Genomic DNA, 26,611 nt, shown 5'->3' on the forward strand with positions numbered 1-26,611 from the left:
CTGGTTAGGTTTAAAATTTTAATGTATATTCTTTGTTACTAATTCTTGAATACAACAATTGAAACAACTGTAGAAAAATCTAGATTACTTTCTATCACTTTTTTGCAGTTCATCAAGCTTGGAATAGATCATTTAACTTTGGAAACATCTTACTAGGGCAGGGGTTCCCAAACTTGGTTCACAGCTTGTTCAGGGTAAGCCCCTGGCGGGCTGCAAGATGCTTTGTTTACCTGAGGGTCTGCAGGTACGGCCGCTTGCAGCTCCCAATGGCCGTGGTTCGCCGTTCACGGCCAATGGGAGCTGCGAGAAATGGTGACCCAGCCCGCACCACTTCCTGCAGCTCCCGTTGGCCGAGAATGGTGAACCATGGCCACTGGGAGCTATGAGGACCTCAGGTAAACAAAGTGTCTCGCGGCCTGCCAGGGGCTTACCCTGAACAAGCCACGAACCAAGTTTGGAAACCCCTGTACTAGGGTAAGGCACCATGAGTTTATTCTGCAGCTGCCTGGGGCTCTAGAGGTGTTATCTCACTATAAATAATAGACTTTCAAGTCAATTCCACAGTATTGCCAATCCCACATGTTCAAGAATCATGAATCAGGCTCAAGAAAAATCATGAAATTGGCTTTAAAATAATGAGATTATGTAAAAATACCAGACTTGGGGTTCTTTTTATTTGCCGTCTGCTTTTTGAGACTTTAGGGTGCACTGGGGTCACATTTTGAAGCTGTCTCTACAGCCACGAGGACTAGAAACTTCATTTTTCTTTAAGAATGAAGGCTGAAATCATCACATATCCACCTGACTCCAGGAGCTGGGGCTTTAAGGAAAACAATTATCATGAGACTTATGACAAAATCATGAGAGTTGGCAACACTGCTTTTACTTCTGTTTAAAGGCTAGTTACTTTCCAGAAGGCTTTTAAACACACCACTACAGTGACTGAGCTGCAGTTCTCACAGCAGAATATTTAAAACCAAACACCAAGAACAGTTTATAGTTTAATGTTGAGAAAAAAACGGAGACTTCTGAGGTATATCAGGGCCACTGCAGGCAGGAAAGGAAAAAAAACAGGCACGGGAGCCCTGGCAGCTCTTCCTCTAGAACGAAAGTTGGAGGGTCAAATCTTCTAGTCCTTAATCAAGTAAAATTTCTATTGCCATAAGTGCCTCCACTCATAGATTAAACATCACAGTGAGCATGTGATAACATGTGTGGTAAATAACTATACACTTCATACTTAACTACTGAGCCATCTTATCCAGAGTTACACATCCTGTATGCATTGGATCAGGGACTGGATTTTCTGGCATATTTTGAACAGTGCTGAGCACACAGATGGTGCCCAGTGAATAATGCAAATTATGACAATAATTGTTGACTTTATATGGACTCTGTGGATGCAGTTTCTGTTCTTTGTTCTGAAATTGGCCTGAATACAACAGAAACCCTATGAATTTGAGGCATAAACACATCTGATACTCATACAACAGTTTCTCATTCCTTCCTTTTCTCAAACTCAGAACAAAAAATGACTGAACAAAATGGTTTTCAGTTAAAATGTAAAATTGCACAGCATTGCTGTACAAGTCAGCATGGGACAGAACCTGCCACACATTGGGAGTTAAGTGATCGCCTCTCATCTGACTCTCATTCTCCATTCTTCCTAACCTCTGTGCTGCTTTTCATGCTGTCAGCCATGACATCCATCCTAGGACTGTTTGCTGGAGTCTCAGAGATCTGGCCGCCTTGGTTTTGCTCCCATCTATCAGAGTCCTCTTTTTTTTTTTGCAGCATGCAGCAGAGAGAGAGAGGCTGGTCTGCTGGATAAGGAGCTAGCCCAGAAAGACCTGGGTTCTACTTCCCCCATGGACTTTCTGTCTGACCCAAGGCCAGTGCTTTAAGGACAGAATTTCAAAGGTTTTTAGGCACCCAAAGATGCAGCTAGATATCTAGTGGGGTTTACAGAGCACCTAACCTTCCAAGTGTGTTTGAAAATCTCCCTAGGTGCCTAAATACCTTTGAAAATCTGGCCTTTAATCTGTTTGTTCCTCAGTGCCCCATCTGTACAATGGAGATAACAGCACTGCTCCACCTCCCAGAGGGACTGGGAGCAGAAATTGGTTAGACATTGTGAGGCGCAGCCTCAGAAACCATGGTGATGGGGCCGCATAAGTATCACAGGTAGAGTGGGACCTTCTCTATACACTGCTAGCCCTTCACTGGGTTTGATCCCTTCTTTTCACCTACGCCCCCAAACCTCCCCCTTTTCTGAACATAACCTTGGCTCAGTGCTTTGCTGTATTTTTTCTGAGTCCCCTGTGTTCGCTCTAAAACAACTCCTCCTCCTCCTCCTCCTCCCTCCAAGGAGGGATTCCACTTTTATGGGCTAAACTTCCATATCCTTAATTTAATCCCCAGCCCTTTCTTATCTTAATCACCCTGCCTTTATTCGTAAACAAAATACTGCATGTCTTCCTGCAGGTTTCAGAGTGGTAGCCGTGTTAGTCTGTATCAGCAAAAACAATGAGGAGTCCTTGTGGCAACTAACAAATTTATTTGGACATAAGCTTTTATGGGCTAAAACCCACTTCACCAAATGCATGGAGTGGAACATACAGTAGGGAGGTATAAATACACAGCATATGAAAAGATGGGAGTTGCCTTACCAAGTGGGGGGTCAGTGCTAACGAGCCAATTCAATTTAAGTTGGAAGTAGGAAATTCTCAACAGTTGATAAGGAGGAGTGGAAATCACTTTTGTAGTGTTAATGAGGCCAATGTAAACAAGGTGGCCCAACTGTTCGAAATGGAGTAGATCAGGGTAGCTCTACACACTACAATAATTTGGCCTTATGTGTACAATGTTGGAAGAAGTTACAGAGAAGACCGCCAAGTGTTCATACAGATGATGGTAAAATGAGTCAGATTGAGCTGCTTTTGGGAAGGTGATAACGGATGACTTATCATCTTGGTTATTAAGGGATGGGTGTTTAGAAAAGACAATGAAAATGTTTTAAAGTGATGACCAACAGTGGGAAAGGGGTAGACTTCCTCATTGGGATACAGACTGATTTGGCAGCAAGAGACATCTTTTTAGGCTGCTGGACCTAAACTGCTTAGCCCTGTGTCATGTTCTGGGGTACAATCCAGCCCAGCGAGGAGTTGTCTCTACCTGCCCTGTAACCATGGTGTCTTACATGCTCTGCTATTGTGGCTTACAGCCTGGACACCAACAGCCAGCAGAAACAGACGCACTGAATGTCTGTATGTTAAGCAGCTCTAATGCAGCAAATTTGATTTCAGCCATCTGCTTGTTACACCCCAGAAACACTCTGGTATCCAGCAGCTTGGGTTCACCTAGAAAGGTGACACAAACAAACGCCAGTCCTGAATTTTCCTAAAACTGTGTGTTCTGCAATATCCAGCCCTTAACACTGGATTAGTCAGAGGAATAATATGGTTCCTTTGTTCCTCTGAAGAGACAGAATGCATAGCTTATCACTTTAACTGGAATTAACTACTGCAATTCAAACATAGCCGAGGGCTGGTTTATATTAAAAGTAAAACGAGTTTGTTAACAAAAGAATATACTATGAAGTAGAAGAAATAAAGTTAGAAAGGATTACAAACAAACAAACGTTAAAATATGCTTTCTAATGCTAAAACTTTAACAAGCTATTATCTCTGTATCAGATAAGATTCTTACTACACTTTCTTCCAGCGCTATAGCTGACCACCTCTCTGGTCAGGAGTTCTATCTACCCAAACACAACATGCTCAGTTTCTGTGTCTTCTTGGGTGAAAGATAACTTGGGTTCTTTGCTCTTCTCTTTCATAGTCCTTTGAACCTTTGAAATAGATTCTTCTGAAGGCTACCCTCCAAAATGAAGTTCATTCAAGCTGTGAGAAAGAAGACATGGAGTCTGGTAGAGAAGGAAGTTCTATGACGGTTTCTTCCACCACTGCCATTTGCTAAAATGCAAACTGATCTGTTCCTGCCCTCTCAGATGCAAATGATGGCCATGTGATTGTTAATCAGCTCTGATGATACCTGGAGGCATTGACTTGTCCTTTGTCTTGGAGAAACCTGTTTACCCACTCTCCAGACTTGTCTGGTAAATACATTTTAATTCCATGTTTCCTCCATAGCTGCATGGTCCCTTGGCCATTTACAATACATACACCATGGAAAAATATTAACGATGAGTACGTTATTAGTTTTCCAGTGATACCTTACATGACACTTATCAGATACAGTTTATGAAATTAATGAATTGGGATACAATCAACTGGTCAAGCCAGCTGAAACTGGCTACCAGATACCAGCAAGCCGCTTGCATTGCTGTGCTGTGAGGGTCACACCTTGCAGTAGGTAATATTTCCATACTCCATAAAGCAAGTCTTGTGCATTCTATTGGTCTTATTGGAAATCCTGAGAGGTGAGCAGGCACAAGCCTGCCCACATCTAAAGGCCCCTCCCCTAGCCTTGTGGGAGAGACCATTGGACCCGGGAACCAACTGAATTCGGGGGACAATTAATGAGTAACAGGGTCAAGAGTGAAGGTGTGCATCTATTGGTGCTTGTAGTGTCCTGCTGGATGCAAGTATATCCAATTATGTCTTATTTTGTTCTGTGTTTCAAAAGTTTACCAATAAAACTTGCTTGTATTTAGGATCTCCTGCACTGAGAGAGGGAGATTGTGGGGGGGGGGGGGGGGGGGGCGGTTGCTGTTAAGGTCATTTTTTGAGGGTCAAAAACTGAAGAGTGATGTCTGGGGAATGCGACCCTTTGCAGAGGTGGTAACAGCATCCAGTCAAGGGCACCAGACTTTCCAACCTGTTCATCTGCTGTTCTTTCTCAGAAAATTTAGGTGTCTGTTAGCTACTGTTCAGTGTCTGTTTGATTATTATACTGAAATATATGGTCCCGGAAGAAAAAACATAGCTTAAGTTACATTATTAGAATTGTTCTTGAAAATTAATACAATTGTCACAGAGTGGCTGACTTAAGGGAAGTCAGGGCCAGTTTATCTGTGACAGGGTTTGTTAAGGAGGACAAGCCCACCTGTAAGTAACTAATTGCCCAGGTGGCTGGTAGGCAGCTAATGACTAACAAGCACCTGAACCTGATAAAGGTTACCAGAACTCAGGTGAAAAATAGTGCTTCCAGGGAAAGGAATTGAGTGGGCCCTCGCAGATACTTGCAGGATGTTCAGGCTATGAGGAGCTGTGTGTTGCTGGGAGAAGAGCTGCAGTTGGCAGGAATCCACTGGCTCTATTGAAACAAATTAAGATCAAGAATACCTTGTAGGTAAAGGGTCTAGAAATGGGACCGATAGACTTAGATGGAGTCTGCTTCCCTGCTGAGAAGCCTGGGTGAAGGTCTTTCTTGGGTTTCTTTTGAACTTTCTGTTAATAAATCAGCCCCTTGGAAGGGAGGTACTGTTTGGTGAACTTACTGGTGAACCAACTGAGAAAATTGTCGTAGTGCACCTGCTGTGCCATACCTCTCCACAAGAGAGTGCATGGGGATGACAAATACCTTTTACAACAAACGTGCATCTCTTTAGAGAGTTAGAAATAATTCATTTAGTCAAATTCTCCATTGGGGCCTGCCCCAATAATGTACTGTGTGTGGACAGGCCCCTCTGCCAGCCTGAATCCCCATTAAAATCTCTGGGTCTTGGCATGGGAACAAGGATAGACTTACATAGAATCAATTGTATGATGCTGGTAAAAAATAATTTTTGGAACAATTGAAAAAAACAGCTCTTAAATCTCCGGTGTCTGAATAGTTGAAATTCAAGGGAGAGTTAAAACAGGCATCAAAATCGGATGCTAATCCCACTGTATTTTGTTTAATAGGAATAACACAAGCAGCCTCTTATTTTCCTTGTCTTTCAATTCTCTGTCATTGTCTGTCTGTTTCCCAGGACAGTGAACCCGGCTTGCTGTGCAGTCTCTGTAACCTGTCCATTCTCCATTGATCTGGAACCTAGCAGGTTATCTCTAGATCTTCATTAATTCTCTTTCGTAGTAAGAGAAAGTGCTCTCACAGCTACAGAGGTGAAGGCCTAATAACATACTAAAATATAACAAATTCCTTCATAGTGCTGATTTCTTCTATGTAAAAAGCAATCCTTGGTGTGGCTTATATGTATAAAAGTACCTTGGTGTGGTGTGTGTAGATATAAAGGTTTATATAATGCTCATAGCAGTGTGTCATTGCCATAGTACAACAGAGTCATGTAACACAATTTAACAGCATGTTAATATTTCTCGAAACCACTTTAATCTGGGTCTTAGATGAAGGATTGCACTGGGCAAATAAATCCTGGGTGCTGGGAAATTAATCTTTTACAATGCTTATGCTCATTGGTGGAATCCTTTCAAAGGGGATTTAGGAACCTAAATACCATTCACTTTCATTTAGGCACATAAATATGCAGATAGGTGCCTACATCCTGTTGATTTCAAAGATTTACTGAGGGTGTTTTTTTTAAAATTCAGTGTCACTGCTGACACTTTTCAAATTGTCCAGAAAGAACTGGGACATATAAGCAATACAACCCTATAAGATTATGTTTTCATTCCACTGGATATACTTTCTCTTATATACAGCAATGAATAGGAAATAAAACTGCTTGTTTTAATTCCTTAGGCTTTTCTCTAGGCTTAAATGATATAAAAGAAGCTAGAATCTGCTCACCAGGAATCCTGCTATCCCACTCTTGCAATAAAACAACAGAAATCCTTACATGTTGACATGTCCCCTCCAACGTGTGACAAATAAATTACAGCTATGATCCTCTCTCCCTAGCAGCAGGAGGGAGGGTCTAGTATCCCGCACAAGAAACCCTCCCTTTCAAGTATAATTGTACAGCACTGGTGAGTGAGACAGAACACCTTTATGTAATGCAATTATTGTTAGGAGGAAGAGGGGAGGAAAAACCTCGTCTTAAGGGCAGGGTTACCTAAAGGAAGAGATTTGTATTCTCAGTCAGCCTCCTCTTAGAGGGAGCAATAAACCAGGTTTCTGAACAACTGGCAGATTTGAAGCCAGTAGGAGGATGAACCAAATGAAAGTTTATCAAGCTGTACAGAGGTATTAGAAGTTCACTCATGATCTAGGATGTGCCAGCATGGTTGTGAGGGGAAGAAACCCTGTTGTAGTTTCGGGGACGGAAGACATCTCCGCGCTGAGCATTTGGTTCCTGTGTTGGATGGAAGGGGAAGTGTGACGCTCCCTGAAGTCTAGCACTCTGCCTCTTCTCCTCCTTCACTCTATTATCTCCCTCCCCCTTGCTCCAGTCTAGGTGATGCAATAAAAATAAAAGAAAAGCTGGTGCTTGGGGGATCCTGCTGACTTTTGGCCTCCTGTGACACCAAATTGTATTATCAAATTAGAGAACAAGTCTGATTATTTCTACTTCACAGCCCCCCCCCCCCCCAAAAAATGTCTAGTGCATCAAGCCCTGGATTTTTTTTTAGTGAGGAAGGAGAGTTGTCTTATTTTCTATTCATGCCATATGATTGGGGGGGGGGTGGTGGTATACTATGATGGCCAAAAATTGAAAGACTCTAGTACAACTAAGGTGCCAGATCTAGGTTTTTGCAACATTCATGTTTTGGTGTGTAAATCTTTTTTGGGGTGGGGGGAAGAGTGAGTTCAGTAGGAACAAGTAAACTTCAACTAAAAAAAAAATGCTTACGTGACTTACATAAGAACTGCCATACTGGGTCAGCCCAAAGGTCCATCTAACCCAGTATGCTATCCTCCATGAAATTGTATAGTTCCTTTGCTGAACCCTGTTATAGTCTTGGCCTTCACAACATCCTCTGGCAAAGAGTTCCACAGGTTGACTGTGTGCTGTGTGAAGAAATACTTCCCTTTGTTTGTTTTAAACCTGCCTATGTCCTATTTTCAAAAGTGAATTAGGCACTTGGAAGTTTAACTCCCATAGAAAGTCAATGGGACTTAGGCTCCTAAGTAACTTAGGGACAGTTTTTCAAAGGCATTTAGGTGCTTAAAAATGCAGATAGGCAGTTTCCAAAATCTCACTAGTCACCTAACTTCCAACTCTAGAAACTTTTGTGGTCTATCTGCATCTGTAGATGGTAAAATGCATTTGAAAGTCTGGTCCTTAGGCACTTTGGAAAATTTTATTGCTATTCTCTTTTCATGGTCAATTTGGGGGCTTAGAGGTAAAGATCAGTAGGATCCACCTTTCCCTTTTATCCCTTGGGTATCTTGCATGATCTTAATGTGTGTGAACTTAAATAGATATGCACCCACCACCATGGATTTGTTATGTCACCTGGATCGATTGGTCTTCAGCTGTCGTTAAGACTGCGCCGATCACAACATTTCCAGCATTCTTCTTGCATTCTTGCCTTTCTTCTCCACGTTTGTCTGAAATGTTTAACAGTGTCATCTTCCCATCTTCTTGGAGGCCGACCAAGTGGTCTTTTCTGTTCTCGCGGGTACCTCTCGGTAATGATTGTGGTCCACCTATTGTCCGTGAGCCGTGCTATGTGGCCCGCCCATCGTATCTTATTATATCTGCTTTCCATGACAATATCTTTCACACTACTGCGTTCTCTAATCATTTCATTTGGGATACGATCCAGAAGGGAAATTCCCAACATAGCTCGTTCCATTGCCCTTTCAGCTACCGACAGACTCTGTTCTTCTCTTCATCAGTGCCCACATTTCACTGCCATACAGCATGGCTGGCAGAACTGCTGAATTGAAGATATTTGTACGTGTGGTCTAGTTGATTTTTCCTTTGAGGATGTCCTTGATGGAATTAAATGCACATCCTGCCCGAATCCTTCGCGAGAGTTCTCCATTCATGTCTCGGTGCATATTAACTTCTTGGCCCAAATATATGTACTGTTCCACTTCTTCAATTTCTTCTCCTGTTACCGTTATTTGGGTTTTTCGTAAGACATCTGATCACATGTATTTCATTTTGCAGCGGTTCATTTTCAGACCAACCTGACTGCTTTTCTTATTGAGTCTTCATAGCATGCTCTGCAGTTGGTTGGTGCTTTTGGCAATTAGTACGATGTCGTCCGTGAATCTGAGATGAGATAACCGTTCTCCATTTATGTTAACACCACTCCTCCAATTGATCTTGTTCATAACCATTTCGAGGCAGGTGGTAAATAGTTTCAGTGAAATCGTATCTCTTTGCTTTACACCTTTCTCGACTGGGATGCGGAGAGGAGTTTCAAGGAGAGTAATGTCTGTTGTACATCCAGTATTCGCTTGCTTCAACAAACTGATGTACTGCGTGTTAATTCCCTACTCTGCGAGCGCCTTTAATATTGCATTGAACTAGATGCTATCGAAGGCCTTTTCATAGTCGACGAAAGCAATGCACGGCGGGAGTTTGTATTCCCTCGCTCTTTCTAGGAGCTGGCTAAGAGTAAATATATGGTCCATCGTGCTGAAATTTCTTCGAAACCCTGCCTGCTCTCTCAGCTGTCATTCATCCAGAGTCTGCCAGAGTCAGTTCGTTATCACCTTTGTAAAGAGTTTATAGATATGAGAGAGCAGGCATCTGTTATGTATCCAGCTTCATTTTTGATAATGAATCAAAGGGGGATGGAGAAGCTAATGATTGCCTACACCATACCGGGGTCCCTGCCGTCCACAACAGTGAGAGCACTGTGAAATATTATTTTCACCCAGTCTCTGGGGGTATGTCTACATGGCAGCAAGGAGCCAGCCGCTCCCGGGAGTAGGCAAACTCGGGCTAAAAATAGCTGTATGGACGAAACTCTCCACTGCCAATCCCATTAGCAGTCAGGAGGCGTGCGGGTGCTGAAGCCATTGCGCTGTCCCTCTCTTCTCCCCACGCTCGCCCCATTTCAGGCTAAGGAGGGGGTGGTGGGCAGGGGACTACTGAATGCGGGAGTGGATCTGGAGAAGGTTTCGTGCCTCCGGGAGCAGTGTGTGCCCCCAAGGATGGGAGTGTGGGGCTGGCTCTCTCCTCCCTCTGGCAAATCAGCCCGAGAGGGTGGGGAAGGAGGGAGAGGGGCTTGCTTTGCACGCTGAAAGTGGATGAGCATCCCTCCCCCGCTCTCCTCCTCCCCTTCTCCTCCTCACTCTCTGCCTGTGGAGCTGGGACCTGGGTGCGTTAGATGCTGGACTCTCTCTCCGCCTGCTTTGTCGGGGATGTACTGAAGAGAGGAGCAGCTCCCCCGGGGACTCTCTGCTGTGCACCCCTCGCCTCCCTTTGGTGCCAGTTCTAACACGTTTGCGGATTGAAGACCCCGGCCGGCGGTAAGTAGCCTGGCCAAGGCGGTGCTGCTTCCCCTCCCGGACGGATGGAGCGCGCGGGGTGGGAGCGCTCGGATGCTCCAGGGTTTGTCCCCGAGGTGAACGGGGCTGGGGAACCTTTTTTGGGGGGAGGAGAGATGTAGTTTGGGCGAAGTGGAAAAAGCCTCTCCTTGAAGCATGGGTGTGGGGCTGCTCGTGTGTTGGGTGGATCTGTACGTGCCTATCCCTGCGGAGTGTGATTTTTTTTTTCTGAGTGGGAAGAGGGACCCCTATAGACCCAGTCTGCTAGAGAGACAGGATGGTGGGGCTATATGTGCCTTATGGTCGTGGCACCCTGCCCTGTCTCTGTGTGACCCGGGCTATATGTGCCTGTATGATCCTGGCGCCCTGCCCTATGTGTGACCCGGGCTATATGCGCCTATATTGTCATGGTGCCCTGCCCTGTCTCTGTGTGACCCGGGCTATATGGGCCTGTATGATCTTGGCGCCCTGCCCTGTCTCTCTGGGCGGCTGGGTCCGTATGTGCCTGTCCGGGGGGGTGTGAGTGTGTAGTAGGGTGGGCAGTGCTGGGTGGGAGCCAGGTGTCCCCCTCCTCACTTGCTTGTGGGTTCTCTCGAGGGCGGCGCTGCCCCAAGGCGAGGCTTTGCCGTGGATCCCAGCAGGAGCCTCCCTCCTTTCCCACACCCAGCATGTGTTCCACAAAGTTCATTTTTACCCATCCGCTTAATCCCGCCTCAAGCTTCTTCGCCAGGGAGGCAATTACGGTGTCCAACTAGTGCAACTCTCGGGGGACAGGGGGATAAGGGACTGAAGGCATTGTCGTCTGAACGGTCACTGCACCCGTGCACAGAGATGGCTCATCCCTCCTCTCTCTGCTCGGGGTAATTTCCGCTAGGACACAGTGTCCAGGTAGCTGCATCCTTCTGGGGAAGGGCGGGTCTTACAAAACGGAATTGGAGGTTTCCCCTGCGGGTAAGGGTGAGTGTCAAGTCTGGTTAGATCTTGCCTCACCCTAGTAGCTCCCAGAGAGATTGTCTGACAGGCAGAGAGAGAGATCTCATGCATTTAAACTGAGATTCCTATTTACAGCAATGTGAAAGCTGTTCTCTTTCTGTGGGAAGGGTGACAGATTTTGCAGTGTGTGTTAATGAGACACAAATCTCGCTCCTATTTTTTATTTTCGCATTTAAATGATCACAAGTTGGTAGTGGTGGCTGCAGATGTTTCTTTAGATACCCAGTCCTCCTACTCAGCATCGCAAGAAAAAAGGAGGTACAGGCATCAATAGACTCTTATTCTGTATGTGGGTGGAGAAATAAATGATCAAGAGTTAATTTGTTAAAGGGATAATGCTAGTTTTTTTTTTAAGGTCTTTAATGAAGTTCCTGGTCCCACACCTGTCCCTGAAACCACCTGCCAATGTTTGTGGCTTTACAATCACATTTTCCTTTTCAAAATTATTATAAATGACTCTTTTACCCCTTCCGCCACCAGAAAGCCCCACACAAATAACAGGGGAAACTGATTACACAGGGTGGGAAGAGAAACTGACTATGGCAAAATGCTGTCAGATGCACTAAGCAAGCATATAGGGAAAATAATGTTTTTTTTCTTTAATCTCTTTCAGTTCATAGATTTTAAGTCTAGAAGGGACCCCTATGAATATAGGGATATAATATAATTATAATAGGGGTTACTTGTAATAATAGTAGGTAAACAATTTTCAGAGAGACGTGATTTTTTTTGTTTGTTTTGTTTAGTTTTTATGTTGATGGTGTGTTTTTAACCACACTGGTGCCTCTGAGTGCGGAGATGTGGAATATCATCTAATCAAAGACCTAAATCCCGCAGTCCTTGGAACAAAACTCCCATTCACTTCAGTGGGAATTGTGTCTCAGTCAAGAATCAAAGAATCTAGAAAAGACCTGTTATGTCAACCAGTGCACCTCCCTGTCAGAAATGGATTATTATCTACAGTAAATTGACACCTCTTAATTTATATAGCCTTTTTTTTTAAAGGCTAAGCTTGTCCTACTTGGTTTGTGAGAGTACTGCATAAACCTGATTTGTGTCTGCAACACTGTTAAACTTGTTTGTGTAGTAGAATGTGAGAAAACTGAAAATATGAAGGCTGTTTGGAGAATTGCACTTATTGTTGTATCCACTTGTTGAACCACTTTTATTCTGCATGAAATATTGAATACTTCTCTGGACAGATACAGATATGTATGTCTGTAGATAGATAATATGTGTGTATGGATGATTGACAGATAAAATCTTTTTATAAATAAGGTTCCAGTCAGAGTTTGAACAGTCTTTCCTTCTGAAAAATATTTTTGTATTCAAAATGTTTCTTATTTTTTCCCCCTAGTGCTGTCTGTGTAAAGAAAATCTTTAGCCATGGATGTATTCATGAAAGGGCTTTCCAAGGCTAAAGAGGGAGTTGTGGCAGCAGCAGAAAAAACCAAACAGGGTGTGGCAGAAGCAGCAGGAAAGACGAAAGAGGGCGTTCTCTATGTAGGTAGGTGGGCAATAGAAAACAAATTGCTATTAACCTGTTTGCTTCTGTTTGCTGAACTGAATGATCAGTGAAAGGACAAGGATCCAGAGTTACCTTGCTATAAGTATAGAGTAACTCAATAATAAAGCTACAGCAATGGAAATGAGATCAGAATTGAGTCCTAAGTCTGGAAGTAAAACCTCTGTAAAGATGGAAATAATTCTTGCTAAATCCATTGGTGTGTCATTGCATTGTTGATAGCCACCCATTATTTTAGCATGGTGCTAAAACCCTAGTACCATACCATAGATCTGTGCCATACATGGCACTGTACTATAGGAGACACGTGCCAGAAAAATAACTGGCTCACTGTCCAAGAGCCCTAACAGTTTAAGGGCACATAGGCTGGTACAGTAATGAACAATATACAAAGACAGAGTGACAGATGGCTTTATAACCAGAATGCTACCGAATATATAGATTTTAAAGAGTTTTATTTTTAAGAAAAAGTCAGTTAATTTGGCAATTTATCCAACCCTATCCTTCCTCGCTGTATAAAGCAAAAAGGATTCAATAGTTGGAAGGGAATATAATCAGTTGTTTTTCAAGATTTTAAATAAAGATTCCTGATATTCATCATTCTGTGTACAAGCATCTCATTCCCTTACCTCCCTTGACTGAGTTTCCTTAATGGATACTTGTTACATTGTAGGCCCACAGCACCTTCCTTCCATGGGTCGTGAAAGAATGACCATAGCAACCCTTTGAGATAGGAGAATTATTATACTGCTCTTACAAATGGGAAAATTGAGACAAGGAGAGATTAAGTGACTTGCCCATGTCACACAGGGAGTTTGTGCAGAGCTGGGAATAGAATTCACATTTCAAATTCCTATCCAATGCTTTAACCACAGGCTTATCCTCGTTGCTTAGCAGGTTCCTAGCGCTAGAGAACTGTGTCGTCCAAAGGCTGTGATGAAAAATTCATAGGAAAGAGCCTGTAAAACACATGATGATTAAATGGTTGGTTAGTTAAAATAAACATATGCCTCTGTTTCCTCCTAAATTAAATTAGGTGATGGAAAAATATGAACGAAATAATATATTCTTTTCAGTATGTGTCCTTTCTGTTTTTTCATGGTTTTATAGGTAAATACTGGTACAGATGCTGGGTGTTCCTAGGGAGATGTGCACAGATTTCAGAGGATGGTTGGAAACTGGAATAATTGCCTTGATATGGAAGTATTGGGTTTGCCACACACTCCTTTTGTTGTTGTCCCCCCCTTCCACCCCACCCCGAATCCCAATGCTCTTCCAGGTTAGCATTAGTTTTTAACAAATTATTTCTGCTCCAGATACATTAGACTACACATTTTAGCCCATCTTGAACATTCTTTTCCAGTTAAGCCATAGCAAATTCCATTCCCAGGTAAACACAGAAAGCAGTAATTTTGCAAACTAAATTTAAAATGAATATATGTTTCAATGTATGTAGGTATTTTTGCACAATTATCAGAATATCTTTTAGTATTTCATTGTCTATTATTAGTTTTCAGTGGTGTATGATTTATTTCCTTGTAGATCATGATAGCGCTTCCATGATTTCTTTTTATTAGGTATGCTCATAAAGTGTATGCTGAGTTAATCTTCATGCCTTTTCCATTTGCTGTGATATTAGGAATGCTGAAACCCAATCCTGCTTCCAGTGAAATCAATGGCAAAATTCCCATGGTCTTCAATATGCTTAGATTGTGAATTGTTGGGGTTAGGGTCTGTATACTAATAACTAATAATAGTGCAGGAGTGATCCCACACTGAACTGATTTCTTTCATAAAGGAAACATAAACATATATGTAGTTTCACTGTAACAGGTAAGGAGCTACTGGCAAAAGATCCACTCTCCTTCAGCCCAGGAATGATGATAGCTAGTGTGTATTGCCTCTGGAAGTTCCCTGGCTGGAGTTGTAGTTAAAAATGTCAACTGATCTAGGTTGGCCTGATTCTCCTTCATGCCCTGATGTGAAAAGGGTAGCCATGTATTCCACTTTTTACCTACCCAGCACAGGGCAGTTCTCTTTTCTCCTGCTCAGCCAGATCAGAGGAAGAGGAGGAGAATGGCTAAATTCCTAAAGGATTAGTACAGTGGAACTCATGTATAATGGAGTGAAATGCATTGAAGCAGTTGAGGATTTTCATTCCACATGGCTGTATGTGGAGTTGCAGCTATAACTGGGTGCATTACAAGTGGGTTCTGTCATGCTACTGGTTGATACCTTCCCGAAAAGATGCGATTGAGACCAAAATTGAGAGGGTCTCGATAGTAATTTTTAAATTTCAGTAGTCAGCTAGTCAATGACTCTTTGCCATCAGTTCTTGGGGAGGGTTTAATGAGAAGCTAAAGTTTTTCTGTCCAAATTACCGCTACCTATTATTCAGAGCATAGTAAAAAAATATCTAGTGCAAAAAAAGATGGTAAGAGAATCCCATGGGAAAATATCCATTGTCTAGGAAGCAATGGAATCATTGTAATGGCTTAATCTTCTAGGGCTCAAAGGAACATTTCTATCTATGGGTCAGAGGACTATGAAAGACTTGAGAAAGTTTGGATTTTATTTTACTTATCTTCATCCTGAATGCTGTTCTACTCTCCCATTGTTTCTTTCCTCCTTTCTTAGCACCTGACCCAATGTCCGTTGCAGTCATTGGAAAATCCCTCCCGGTTGGGCTTTGAATTAGGCCCTGAGTTAGCTTTTTTCTTACCCTCTGTGTTCAGAGTCTTAGCTTGTGTGCATCAGCATAGGTCCAGTGAAATCAATGGAGCTACATTGATTCACATCAGCTGAGCATCAGATCCTTCATAGTTAAGGTATAACATACAAAGGAACTATGCTGATTAGTGGTTACTAAGAGAAGGGGATTGGGATTCAGCAACCAAACCTGGATTCTGGTTTCTGCTCTGCCACTGACTTGCTGCGTGGCCTATGCAAGTCACTCAGGCCAGATTGTTTAAACTTGAGTCCCACTGTCTTCATTAGAAGTTATGGGTGCTTTGCATGTCTGAGTTTAGGAAGCTAAATATGGATTACTTAACCATGTTTATCTTTATGCAAATTTCATTTAAGTGAGTAAGGGCTAGATTCTGATTTCAGTGAGACTGTGTGAGGAGTGTGGTACTACTCAATGCAAGTAAGAGTATTTTAATCTGACTCCGAGTATAGCTTTGATGCTCTGAATCAGGGAGTACAGTCTGTTAGTCTTGGCTTCAAGCTCTCACTGTCGCCAGGGAAAGGGATGGGGTTTGTCCAGAGATGGCGTGTGGCAGAGTGAAGCTTTGTTGCTCTGGTTTCTCTGCTTGTGAGTGATCTTGGTGTAGGACAACATGCCCCCCAACCCCGCAGCTTTAATTTACATTTGGCCTGGCTAGCTCAGTATCAGGTATCTGGGAATGGATCCTCTCCTGGTCAGGTTTTACTCTCCACTGTACCCAAGCTCTGGTGTTCATATTTGTGTAGATTTGATCTGACCTACAGCAGGTGCACGGCTACAAAACTGTACCTTCCCCGTATTGTTTAGATCATAGAAATGCCTCTGCTGCAGCCTTCTCTCAAGACATATGTTGTTTTTCTTTGGCAGTAGAAAAGCTAGTGAGATAGCAAAGATATTCCAATTCTGTCTGTTGGAATAATGAGGAGTCTAATTCCTGCTAAAGTCCTTGTGGAAACAGTTCCCTATAGGAACACTCAGAAGCAGAAGCAATAATATGTCCTCTCTCCCGTGGGGTCATGCTTCCCCATCCCCAACCAGCTGTTGCTTAAAGTGGTGCATACACCACTGCAGCAAGCAGGGCTGGCTCCAGGTACCAGCTTACCAAGCAGGTGCTTGGGGCAGCCACTTCTGAGAGGGGCGGCACGTCCAGCTGTTCGGCGGCAATTCGGCGGACGGTCCCTCACTCCTGCTTGGAGCGAAGGACCTCCCGCCGCAGATCGCGATCCAGATCGCGGCTTTTTTGTTTTGGTTTTGTTTTTTTTTGGCTGCTTGGGGCGGCCAAAACCCTGGAGCCTTAGCCAGCCCTATATTTGAATGAGGCTCCAATTCAGTGGCGTGCTGAGAATACTCGGAACAAGTAAAAAAGTGTTCAGAAATTAACGCCTTGCCGGATTGGGCCTCATAGCCAACACAGAAAATAGCTACTTAAGTTTAATAGTGCTGACAAATACTATTGAAATGGGAAGGAAGGGTGGTAGCTATTATTTCTTGACTTTTCATCCAGTGGTCCATATTCTGGCTTGTGCCTGAAAACAGAAGTAATGTCCACCCCCTGTCCTCCTGTGTGGTCACATGAAAAGTGTATACAGGAAAAGTAGCGTGTATGTGTGCCACTATTCTGCCTGAATTGTGTAATCTGTGCAGAGAGGCCATTGCTGAATCAGAGTGTACATGCAGACCATGTTTCTTGACTGCTAGTTCATGCCCTTTATCACCCTTTCACAGCTCCTGTCAGACAGGGCATGAGGAGTGGCCAGAATAAAGACAGCCACTTTCCGTCATATGCTCCCACTACTGGCTGCAACTTTACTTAGGTGAGCCCCTGGGCCTCTCCAGCCAGAATTTGTCCCACAGAATTCAGCCGTTGTCCTTACAGGACCGTATTCTGACACTGAGCAAAGCCTAAGTAAAAGGGAAGCTGTGCTACAACACAGCACAAGTCAGGTATGAACATGAAGTGTGAAGCCAGGAAAACTGCATAGATAGCTGGATACTATCTACTGCCAAGTATGAATTTGCTTATCAGAATCTGTACTTTGGATGGATCCACTGGCCAAACTCTCATGGGGGCAATGGGCCCACTTCCCACTCTCCATAGACCTGATTCTTTATCTCCGTTGTAGTAGTGTAAATCAGGACTAACTTCACTGAAGTTAGTGGAATTATATCTGTGTAACGCTAGTGTAAGTGAGGTAAGAATCAAGATATACGGTATATTCCTTTCTGGAGATATCTGCGGTGGAGAATTCCTCTGTGAGGATTTTTTGCTGCTTTACCTCATCTCTCCTCACCCCAGTTGAACAGTTAAACATCATTATCAGGCTCTTATGTACTTATGTACAGTGTGTCACTTGAAGGATTTAGCCCATAGTAGCTAGGGAGTCAATCCAGCAAGGGGGTGAGTGCTCTGGCTCCAATCCAGCAAAGCTCTTAAGCATGTGCTCAATTGTAAGCACATGAATTGTCCTATTGAAGTCAATGAAGTGCTTTGTCGGCCCTTTCTACAAGTCAGTGGAATTGCTCGTATGTTTAAAGTGAAATGTGCTTTGCTGGATTGAGGCCGGGGCACCTATGACATGCAGGATCAAGCCCTGATGACCTAAGATGAATCCTTACACACTGAAAGGACTTCTTCCGCTTGTTTTTAATCAGATAGCTCAGAAACCTTGCAATGATACCATCTGGAATGGAGAAAAATAATCTTGTGTTTTTCCTTGCACAAATTGAAGAATGAATATAAAGAGGAAAGGACACCATTTCTTCACCCTTTGTTCTGTTCATTAGCTATTTACTTAATTTTCAGATAGAGAGACAATCTTCTCCAAAGTACCTCGGGCAAGTCTGGCATCTTCATTTTCTGGGCTAGAGAGTGAAGTCATTTCACCTGACACAAAGAAACCATTCATTCTCTCTCTCTCACGGGATTCTTATTCTGCTCTTACTCTTTAATAATAAGACACTTTCAATGATGTAAAAGTTCATAAATCTGATAGTACAGATAATAAACCCCAGGATTTAGGTTTAACAAACTGGCACCAGTAAAGTATGAAACATAATGCTGATGGAAACTGTGTGCTGTTCCACAATATTTACATTTATATTAGTGTGGTTCCCTAATGTGACAACGCTAAAGAATCATTGACCATCTCTTTCTTCTGACACTAAACAAGAAACTTTATTAGAATAAGGAAAACAATGTTAAACCTAATGCTACCTTTTCGCTGCTTCACTGTAGAGCTTCTGCCTAGAATTTTCCCCAGATCCTCTTGTTTGGCTTCCTACTACAGATTTAAAGAAACAGTGTACATGCACACTGTTGAAAAGCCCTGTACATAAAATAATGTGTGTATACTCTGTGTGTGACACATAAAAATTATCCAGATTAATAAAATAACATAGCTAGAAGTCTCTAAATACTAACTCCTTGGAAAAATGTTTTCTTATATAATAGTGTGCATAATAAAGAAACTAAATGCTTTTTAAAATTTAGATCTCAATACTGTCCCTCGAAGACCTAGTCCAATGACATTATAAAGCTATTACTTTGGCTTCCATTGTATGTATCACATACTCGTTCTCTGCACTGTAAATTGCTAGGCATGGTAGGCCAGAGATGGGCTCATCCCCTTCACATGTAGCTAAGTTATCGAATCAGAGAACTAGAAGTCTGGCATGGAAAAAGACATTGAGGGTGGGATTTTCAAAAGCACTCCCTGTTTGGTTTATTTCTGCTCCCACTGATGTGAATGGCAGTTTTACCATTGACTCCAACGAAACAGAGCCCCTTTCCTTTCCAATGCAGGATTTTTCCCTACAGAGCCAGGATACATTTGCATATGCATCCCAAAATTGGTTTGGCTACCACATCACACTATATACTCATGTCCTGTATTATATCTATTACTGCTCACTGTTATCTCTAGGTGTCTCTCAGCATAAATGCCTTCCAGATTCCACTCTCGTTAAACCATTTGTTTCAGATTACTTCCTACAGAAATATTAGCTTGCATTTTTCCAAAATGAATTTCATGACCATGTTTCTATTACCACTAGGCCCTTTTATATCATTTTCCAGCCCTCACTCTTTGCAGTTCCCCCTGATTAACACCAGAGTAAAGACTGCAGGATTGGGTTGTAAGTCACATATGCTAACCTGGGTCCTGAGGCTACACAGCCTTACACACATGAGTAATTTTATGCATGTGCAACATTAGTGAAACTGCTCACATGAGTGAGGTTATTCATGTGCAAAAGTCTTTGCAGGATTGGGTGCTTACTTAACGAGCTGTTTACTAGAACACCTAACATAGATGCTTCCCCCACTCCACAACTCAAAACATGGCCACTTATCTTCACCCTTCATTGGTGGTTCTCCAGGCGATCTTCAGTCCTTATGCCATTGCTTATATCAAACCCGATTTGAATTAATTGTAAGCATTTTACGAGACACTATGACGATTTATTAAAATCTAGCTGTGCTATATTTACTGCTTTCCCATGACCCACTCACTTGTAGCAGTATTTGCTAACTGGTATTTCCAATGCTCATAACAAAATGATTTTTGCTTTGTTTAGGTTCCAGGACTAGGGATGGAGTTGTTCATGGTGTCACAACAGGTAAGCACACAAGTACATTATTTCAACTGTCTTTTTATCTAAATCGGATGGCTGATTTGTTATAATCTGTTACATGGGTTCTTCATTTTTGCACAGCCTCCACTATAGAGATTAACAGCCTTGTTTGGGCAAGTCTCTTTCTCCTTGAGCCGTGGGCAAGGAAGGGCACCAGGTGTCGAATGTGGGAGAGGGTGAAAGGAAATGTATTTGGGGGATATGGGGTGGAGTGGGATGCTTGTGTATCTGTCAGGAGGACTGAGACTCATGCTACCGGATGATTTGGGGGATGAGGGTGTTGTAAAGTGGGTGACGGTTGGCCTGGGGGCTGGGATGAGAGTGCTGATGCTACCTGGGGATTAGGAACTGGGACCAACACAACCAATGGTGGGAGCAGAGGATGCAGAAGCTGGTGGTCAGGAGGTCACAATTAGGGATTGTGCAGAGTGGGAAGGAAAGGCTGTAGGAAAGTAGGGAGCATTTGAAGCATACAGTAGAGATCAAAGTCAGCAGTCAATGAGTGGTGGAGTGTTTAGGCAATGCTGGAGCTGCTGTGATGTATGCTTTCACCTTGTGCAGATCTACCAAGGCCCCAAAGGAGAATACATCTAGGGTCTGTATCACAGGTGGCACCTCTGCTTTTTGATCCTAGCCATGAACTCTTATTCTCGTACTGTTCTCAAACCTGAATGAGTCACAGGGTTTGAAACTCTTCCATGGCACTAGAGGATATGGAACTGGAGGATGGTTCTCTTTGCACCATTTCAATATATGAAGGGACACAGTAGAATTGAACTCATAGGGCCTGATCCAAAGCCTATGAAAATCAATGGAAAGAGTCCCACAGATTTCATGGGGCTTTGGATTGGGTCCATAATGAAGAGTGGAAGTGATATTTTCCCAATTTTTTTCATATGTCTGTAGAGCTATACCTGTCTGAATTTGTATACAGCAGGTGAACTTGTGTTTGTCTAATCCATTTAATCTATCTGAAACTGGAGCTCTAGCTCTAGCTAGTAGCTGTAGGTAAAGGTGTCTAAGCATTTACATTTTATTGCTCTGTTTTCAACTGCTCAGAACTTTACAAAACTGTCACTTTTTGGCCTGAAATTTACCAAAATTGGCCTCTTCTTGGGGATGATTTTTTTTCCCCTAGAAATTTTGAGCAAAAATAGTTCAGCCATTTTTTGAGAATAAGGAGAGGGGAAAATAACATTTCTCACATTATTAAAATGATTGTGATTTTATTTTTAAGAAAAATCAGGCCTGGCACTGAAGTAGGCAGGAATAGGAAGCTAAAAACTGGCAGGAAAATTGCCCTTTTGGGAGAAGTGCCTTTAAAAATCGTCATGAAATTTGGTTTGAATTTGTCACAGTTATGAAGATTTGAAAATTGTACTTTGCACATGTACAGTCTATTTCAACAACATTAGCACTTTACAATTTGAAAAATAGGCTTCATGGGGCATGCACATGGGCTTATTAGCTGTACAGTTTAAAAGTCAGTGAATCTGTGCATTGAATTGATTTGAACAATAACAGCTGTGGTAAGGCAAAAATCAGTAAGCAATATGGTGCAATAATCAGTCAGATGCAAAGTCAGTGAAACTCTCTGATATCCACACAGAGCACTTAGGACTTAAGCTTGTAAGCTGTTTGAAAAATCTACATAGTACACTGAATTCCATGCAATTTATCTTCTTTGGAATGATTGACATGGGGCATATTTACACTGCAGCTGGGTGCATGCCTCCCAATCCTGGCAGATAGACACACACTAGGTCTAAAAATAGCAGTGAGGATGATGTGGCATGGGTGGTGTCATGAGCTAGCCACCTGACTATGGACCCAGGGGTACAGAGGGCTGGTACTTGGGTGGCTAGCCTGTGCCATGAAATCAACACTACTATTCTTAGCATGCTATCTCAAGCAGATCTAGGGCATGTCTGTCTATGCATGCTTGTAGGCATGCTTCCAGTTGCAGCATAAACATTCACTTAAAGGCTCGAGAAAATACCCGAGCAAGAATTTCAGAGGTTCTGAAGACCACTGTGAAAGTTAATAGCTCAGGGTATGTCTACACTAGCCACCGGATCGGCTGATAGTGATCGATCTATCGGGAATTGATTTATCGGGTCTAGTGTAGACGCGGATAAATCAATCCCCGATAGCTCTGCCGTCGACTCCGGAACTCCACCACGGCGCGGGTACGTCTAAACTACCCGCCCGATCGGCGGGTAGCGATCTATCAGGGATCGATTTATCGCGTGTAGTGTAGACATGATAAATCGATCCCCAATCGCTCTCCCGTCGACTGCTGAACTCCAACTCGGCGAGAGGCGGAAGCAAAGTCAACGGGGGAGCAGCAGCCGTCGATCCTGCACTGTAGTAAGTAATTCTAAGGGTACGTCTACACTATCCGCCAGATCGGCGGGTAGTGATCAATCTATGGGGATCGTGTCTAGTGGAGACGTGATAAAATCGATCCCCGATGGCTCTGCCATCGTCTCCAGAACTCCACGTTGGCGAGAAGCGGAAGCGGAGTTGATGGGGGAGCGGCAGCGGTCGACTTGCTGCAGTCCTCATGGCCAGGTAAATCGACCTAAGATACATCGACTTCAGCTATTCTCGTAGCTGAAGTTGCGTATCTTAGATCGATCCCCCCCGCCCCCAAGCAGTGTAGACCAGGCCTCAGATAAGGAATTAGAAAAGAAAGACGTTTGGGATAAGACAAAGTCTTTTTCTATTGCCCACCGCCCCACAGAGAAGCCTAGAGGAGATAAATAGCAGTTGATTGACGCTCAACTATACAAAGTCTACATTTTTGAAGAAAAACGTGTTGGGAGGCTTATTTAGCCCTGTTTAACATCATATGCCAAATGAATGGTTGAGGAATAAGCAAGGAGGGTGTTTTAGCAGCTAAATGAAAACTACAGCTAAGCAACCAGCTCTGACAGTGCTGCAAAATTTAGCCTTCGGACACATACTGAGGCATTCTGAGTTGGTACAAGTCCTTGATATAAGGTTTGCAGCCTGACATCAATCTAAGCTGGCCAGAGCTCAGTTAAGGGTTAACAGGAGGAAGAAAAGGAAACTCCACTTGAACTAGCAGAGGATCTGTGGTGACTTGTGTGTCTGATGTGTGGCGTATCCAGACAACCAGCATGGGCATCCAGAGAAATAAGTGGTGGTGATGATGACCAACTGGATTTGAACTTGAAAAGTCCAAGGACATTTTGTGAACCTATGGAATTTGTGGCAACATTAGAATCTTTTTGTGCAGCAGCCTAGTAGGGATTAAAGCCGCCTGTCATGAAGAAAGTAGAAATGATTCATTATGAATCCTGTGAGTACCAGTCTATCTCTGATATTCATGAGAAAGGGGATTCCAGCTGGATGCATTACACGTTTGAGAGGTTGGGGGGGGGGGAGGAAATGTTAAATTTTGTTTGTAAGACAAAGAACATGGACAATGATGCAAAACATAAGGGCATCAGTTCCGCTAAATGCTTCTTCAGTGAAAAAAATTGACCATAAAAGGATCATTATGAATTTTAGGCAAACCAGACTAGAACATCATAACTGACTAATGATAGGCCTCATTCAGCTCAGGAAATGGCTGACACCAAGCTGAATGGACAAGGCTTAGGGTTACTGATAGTAATTCCATAATATTTTTGTTTAATTCTGTGCAGTTAAGCTCCAGTAATGGACTTGGGTTGTTGAATGTAAATTAAAAATATGAAATGGGTAGTAACTTTGTACAATTACAGTGAATAGAGCAAACTTGCTACAAAAGCTGGAGAACACAGGTTCTAAAGTGAAGCAGTATAGTTTCATATGGAGTAAGTGTCTAGAGAACTTGCTCCCTCCAGTACAAACCGGGGAAATTGGGTTTAAGAAATGAACCTTTGGTATCTGAACAATTGGTCTGGAAAGCAAAGATAGTGGGTGAATTCAGATGTGGATTTCATTATAGCTAATGATTGTATAATATATGCTAATAAAGTGTCTTGTAGACCAGTCCATGGAAATTAATCCTGATAAATCATGCTATTTTCATCTAAATGTGTGATTGAAATATTAAATGTGATGAGTTGTGTCACCTTGAATTGCATTGGAATGTTTCATGTAACCCTGTGTTGGAACCAGAGGGGAAGAGATTGACTATTACTTAGCCAATAATTCAGGCAGGCTGCCTTAAGTGGCTTCAGAGTGTACTCTCCACATTAGCTTCACCATGGAGTAATTCTGGCTCTCAGGTTCCAGCCAAATAGCTGATACAGCGAATATCTTGATTACCATCAGAAGGCTTGAGGCATTTCATATACATTGTCAGCAGCGACTACTGGGCATAAGATGGTTTGATTTTTATCAGTAATAGGGATGTATTATTGAGAAATGGCCTGGAGAGGACTGACGTTATAATCAGTCACCACTGGTTGCACTTTTTAGTCAGATTGCCTGCCTTGGAGATCAACTTGAGGGGACTTTGCTCAGCCATGGACTGGCAGCAGCCATGTGATTGTCCATGGTTAATTTGGCTGCACCAGATCTGCAATAACCCCGTGGGGCTTTTAGACGTGTAGAATAAAGCTGTACAATGTGGCCATGGATATTTGGCACTATGGACCCTCGCTGTCTAAGTGTGCTGTTGCTGTATTACTGTGGGGGCTGATAGCTTAACAAGACTGCTACATAGAGTCTAAATTACTACATAGAGTTTTACATAGGATATGGTTTGATCAACCTGATTAGATTAATTTGATATTAATCCACTTCATTCTAATTTGATTTGTTTATGTTTATAAACAAATCAAATAAATTTTTGTTATTTAGTATAGATAGTAAAACGGAAACTTGTGTGGTTTGGATGGTTCTTCCTTAGAGTTAGGGTCCCTGAGGAGTTCCAGGGTAATAAGAGAGAACTCTTTGATGCACCTAGTGGTGGTGCATAGAACTGCCTTGTAGTCCATTTAACTGGTGCCTGAGCAGGAATCTTGGTTTTTGAGGGAAAATTGACTTCTGTATTGCCCATTTCTTTCAATAAGCAACGTGGGCTCCAGAAATTGTGAGGGCTTGGGATAGACAATATGAGCCCATCAACTTAAAGGATGACCAGTTCCCTGTAATCATATCAATACTCCTTACAAGCAGACAAGAGGAAATATTCGCTCAGTCTTTCTCTGCTTTTAGCAGAGGAGAGGGTGTGCACTTTGACATCTTCTCCACAACTGCAGTTTGCTGCACTTATACGAAGAGATCTGAGAGATCATTGTCTCAGCACCTCTAGCACCTGGTCTCATGCCAAAGGATGGGCCTCTGTGACTCAGTGGGAGACACCTAACCTGCTTAGGTGCTTTTGAAAATCCCACTTGATACTTAGCAGCATCTTCAGGCACATTTGTAAATCTGCACTAAGTGACTTTTAAAATTGGGCTTAAGGCTCACATACATGCTTTTGAAATTTTTACACCTGAATATTAGCTAAAAGCTATTCTTGGCAAACCCAGTATAATACTAACCTTGTATTTCTGGGAGTGAACACGCTTTGGATGGCATGCTTTACTCACGTTCTGCAGAAATCAGCTCTGCTTATTGTTTTGAGATGGAAGCACTTCAAATGAACATTTGTCTCTGGAGAAAGCAGCTTTCCCCAGGAAAGCTATTCAGCAGCCTCTTATGATTGTCGAGTTCTGTATCCCAGCCCAGACTAATGATTTGGCAATGGCGTCTGAGGTAGTAAGAGAGAAACTGGCAGATGGGGTATTCTCAAGCCTTCAATTGTGTGCACGGAGGCAGGCGCACATCAGGTTCAATGCTCAGCGTTATCATTTTCTTTTGCAATGTGTTTTATTCTTCTCCCTCTAAGCCAGCAGGATGCAATTATGCTGTGCATTTCTGTTGGTTTGTCTTTCTGTTTCTTTACATACACTAGGTGCTATTAAATATGGACCTAATGCAACAATTTCTCCTGTAGATTGTAACAACAAGCTGTTTATATTGTTCCACAGTAAACAGTAAATCTCTTTAATGGCACCTATTGTGTGTCTTCTGTCAGGTTAACCTTGATACTCTATAGTGAACTCTGTAGCTACTCTTCTGGTTCCCATCTTTATTATGTGTGTGTATATATATATCTCCTCAATATGTGTCCATTATATGCATCCGAAGAAGTGGGATGTAGCCCACAAAAGCTTATGCTCAAATAAATTTGTTAGTCTCTAAGGTGCCACAAGTACTCCTGTTCTTTTTGCGGATACAGACTAACACGGCTGCTACTCTGAAACCCATCTTTATTATATATTTTATGATTATATTACTAAACCCAGTGACAGCAGTCAGATTTGTTGTCCCTTTTCCTTGTTTGCATGCATGTACTAAACCTTTCCTGAAGAGAAATGCATCCCTTTTCAGGAAAAGAAAACATACGCCCA

General features: G+C 42.7%; 1 protein-coding gene across 1 annotated transcript in view; it reads left to right on the plus strand.

The window, feature by feature from the left end:
- Window positions 1-9,860: 9,860 nt before the first annotated feature.
- Window positions 9,861-26,611, plus strand: part of SNCA (synuclein alpha) — a 90,566-nt gene continuing 73,815 nt past the window's right edge. The window contains exons 1-3 of the mRNA XM_034772887.1: window positions 9,861-10,296; window positions 12,665-12,814; window positions 20,136-20,177. Of these exons, the coding sequence (XP_034628778.1) occupies window positions 12,694-12,814; window positions 20,136-20,177 (163 nt within the window). The 5' untranslated portion in view covers window positions 9,861-10,296; window positions 12,665-12,693. The remainder of the gene's footprint in view (window positions 10,297-12,664; window positions 12,815-20,135; window positions 20,178-26,611) is intronic.

This window comes from Trachemys scripta, chromosome 5 (genome assembly GCF_013100865.1).
Source record: "Trachemys scripta elegans isolate TJP31775 chromosome 5, CAS_Tse_1.0, whole genome shotgun sequence".
Lineage (NCBI taxonomy): Eukaryota > Metazoa > Chordata > Testudines > Emydidae > Trachemys > Trachemys scripta.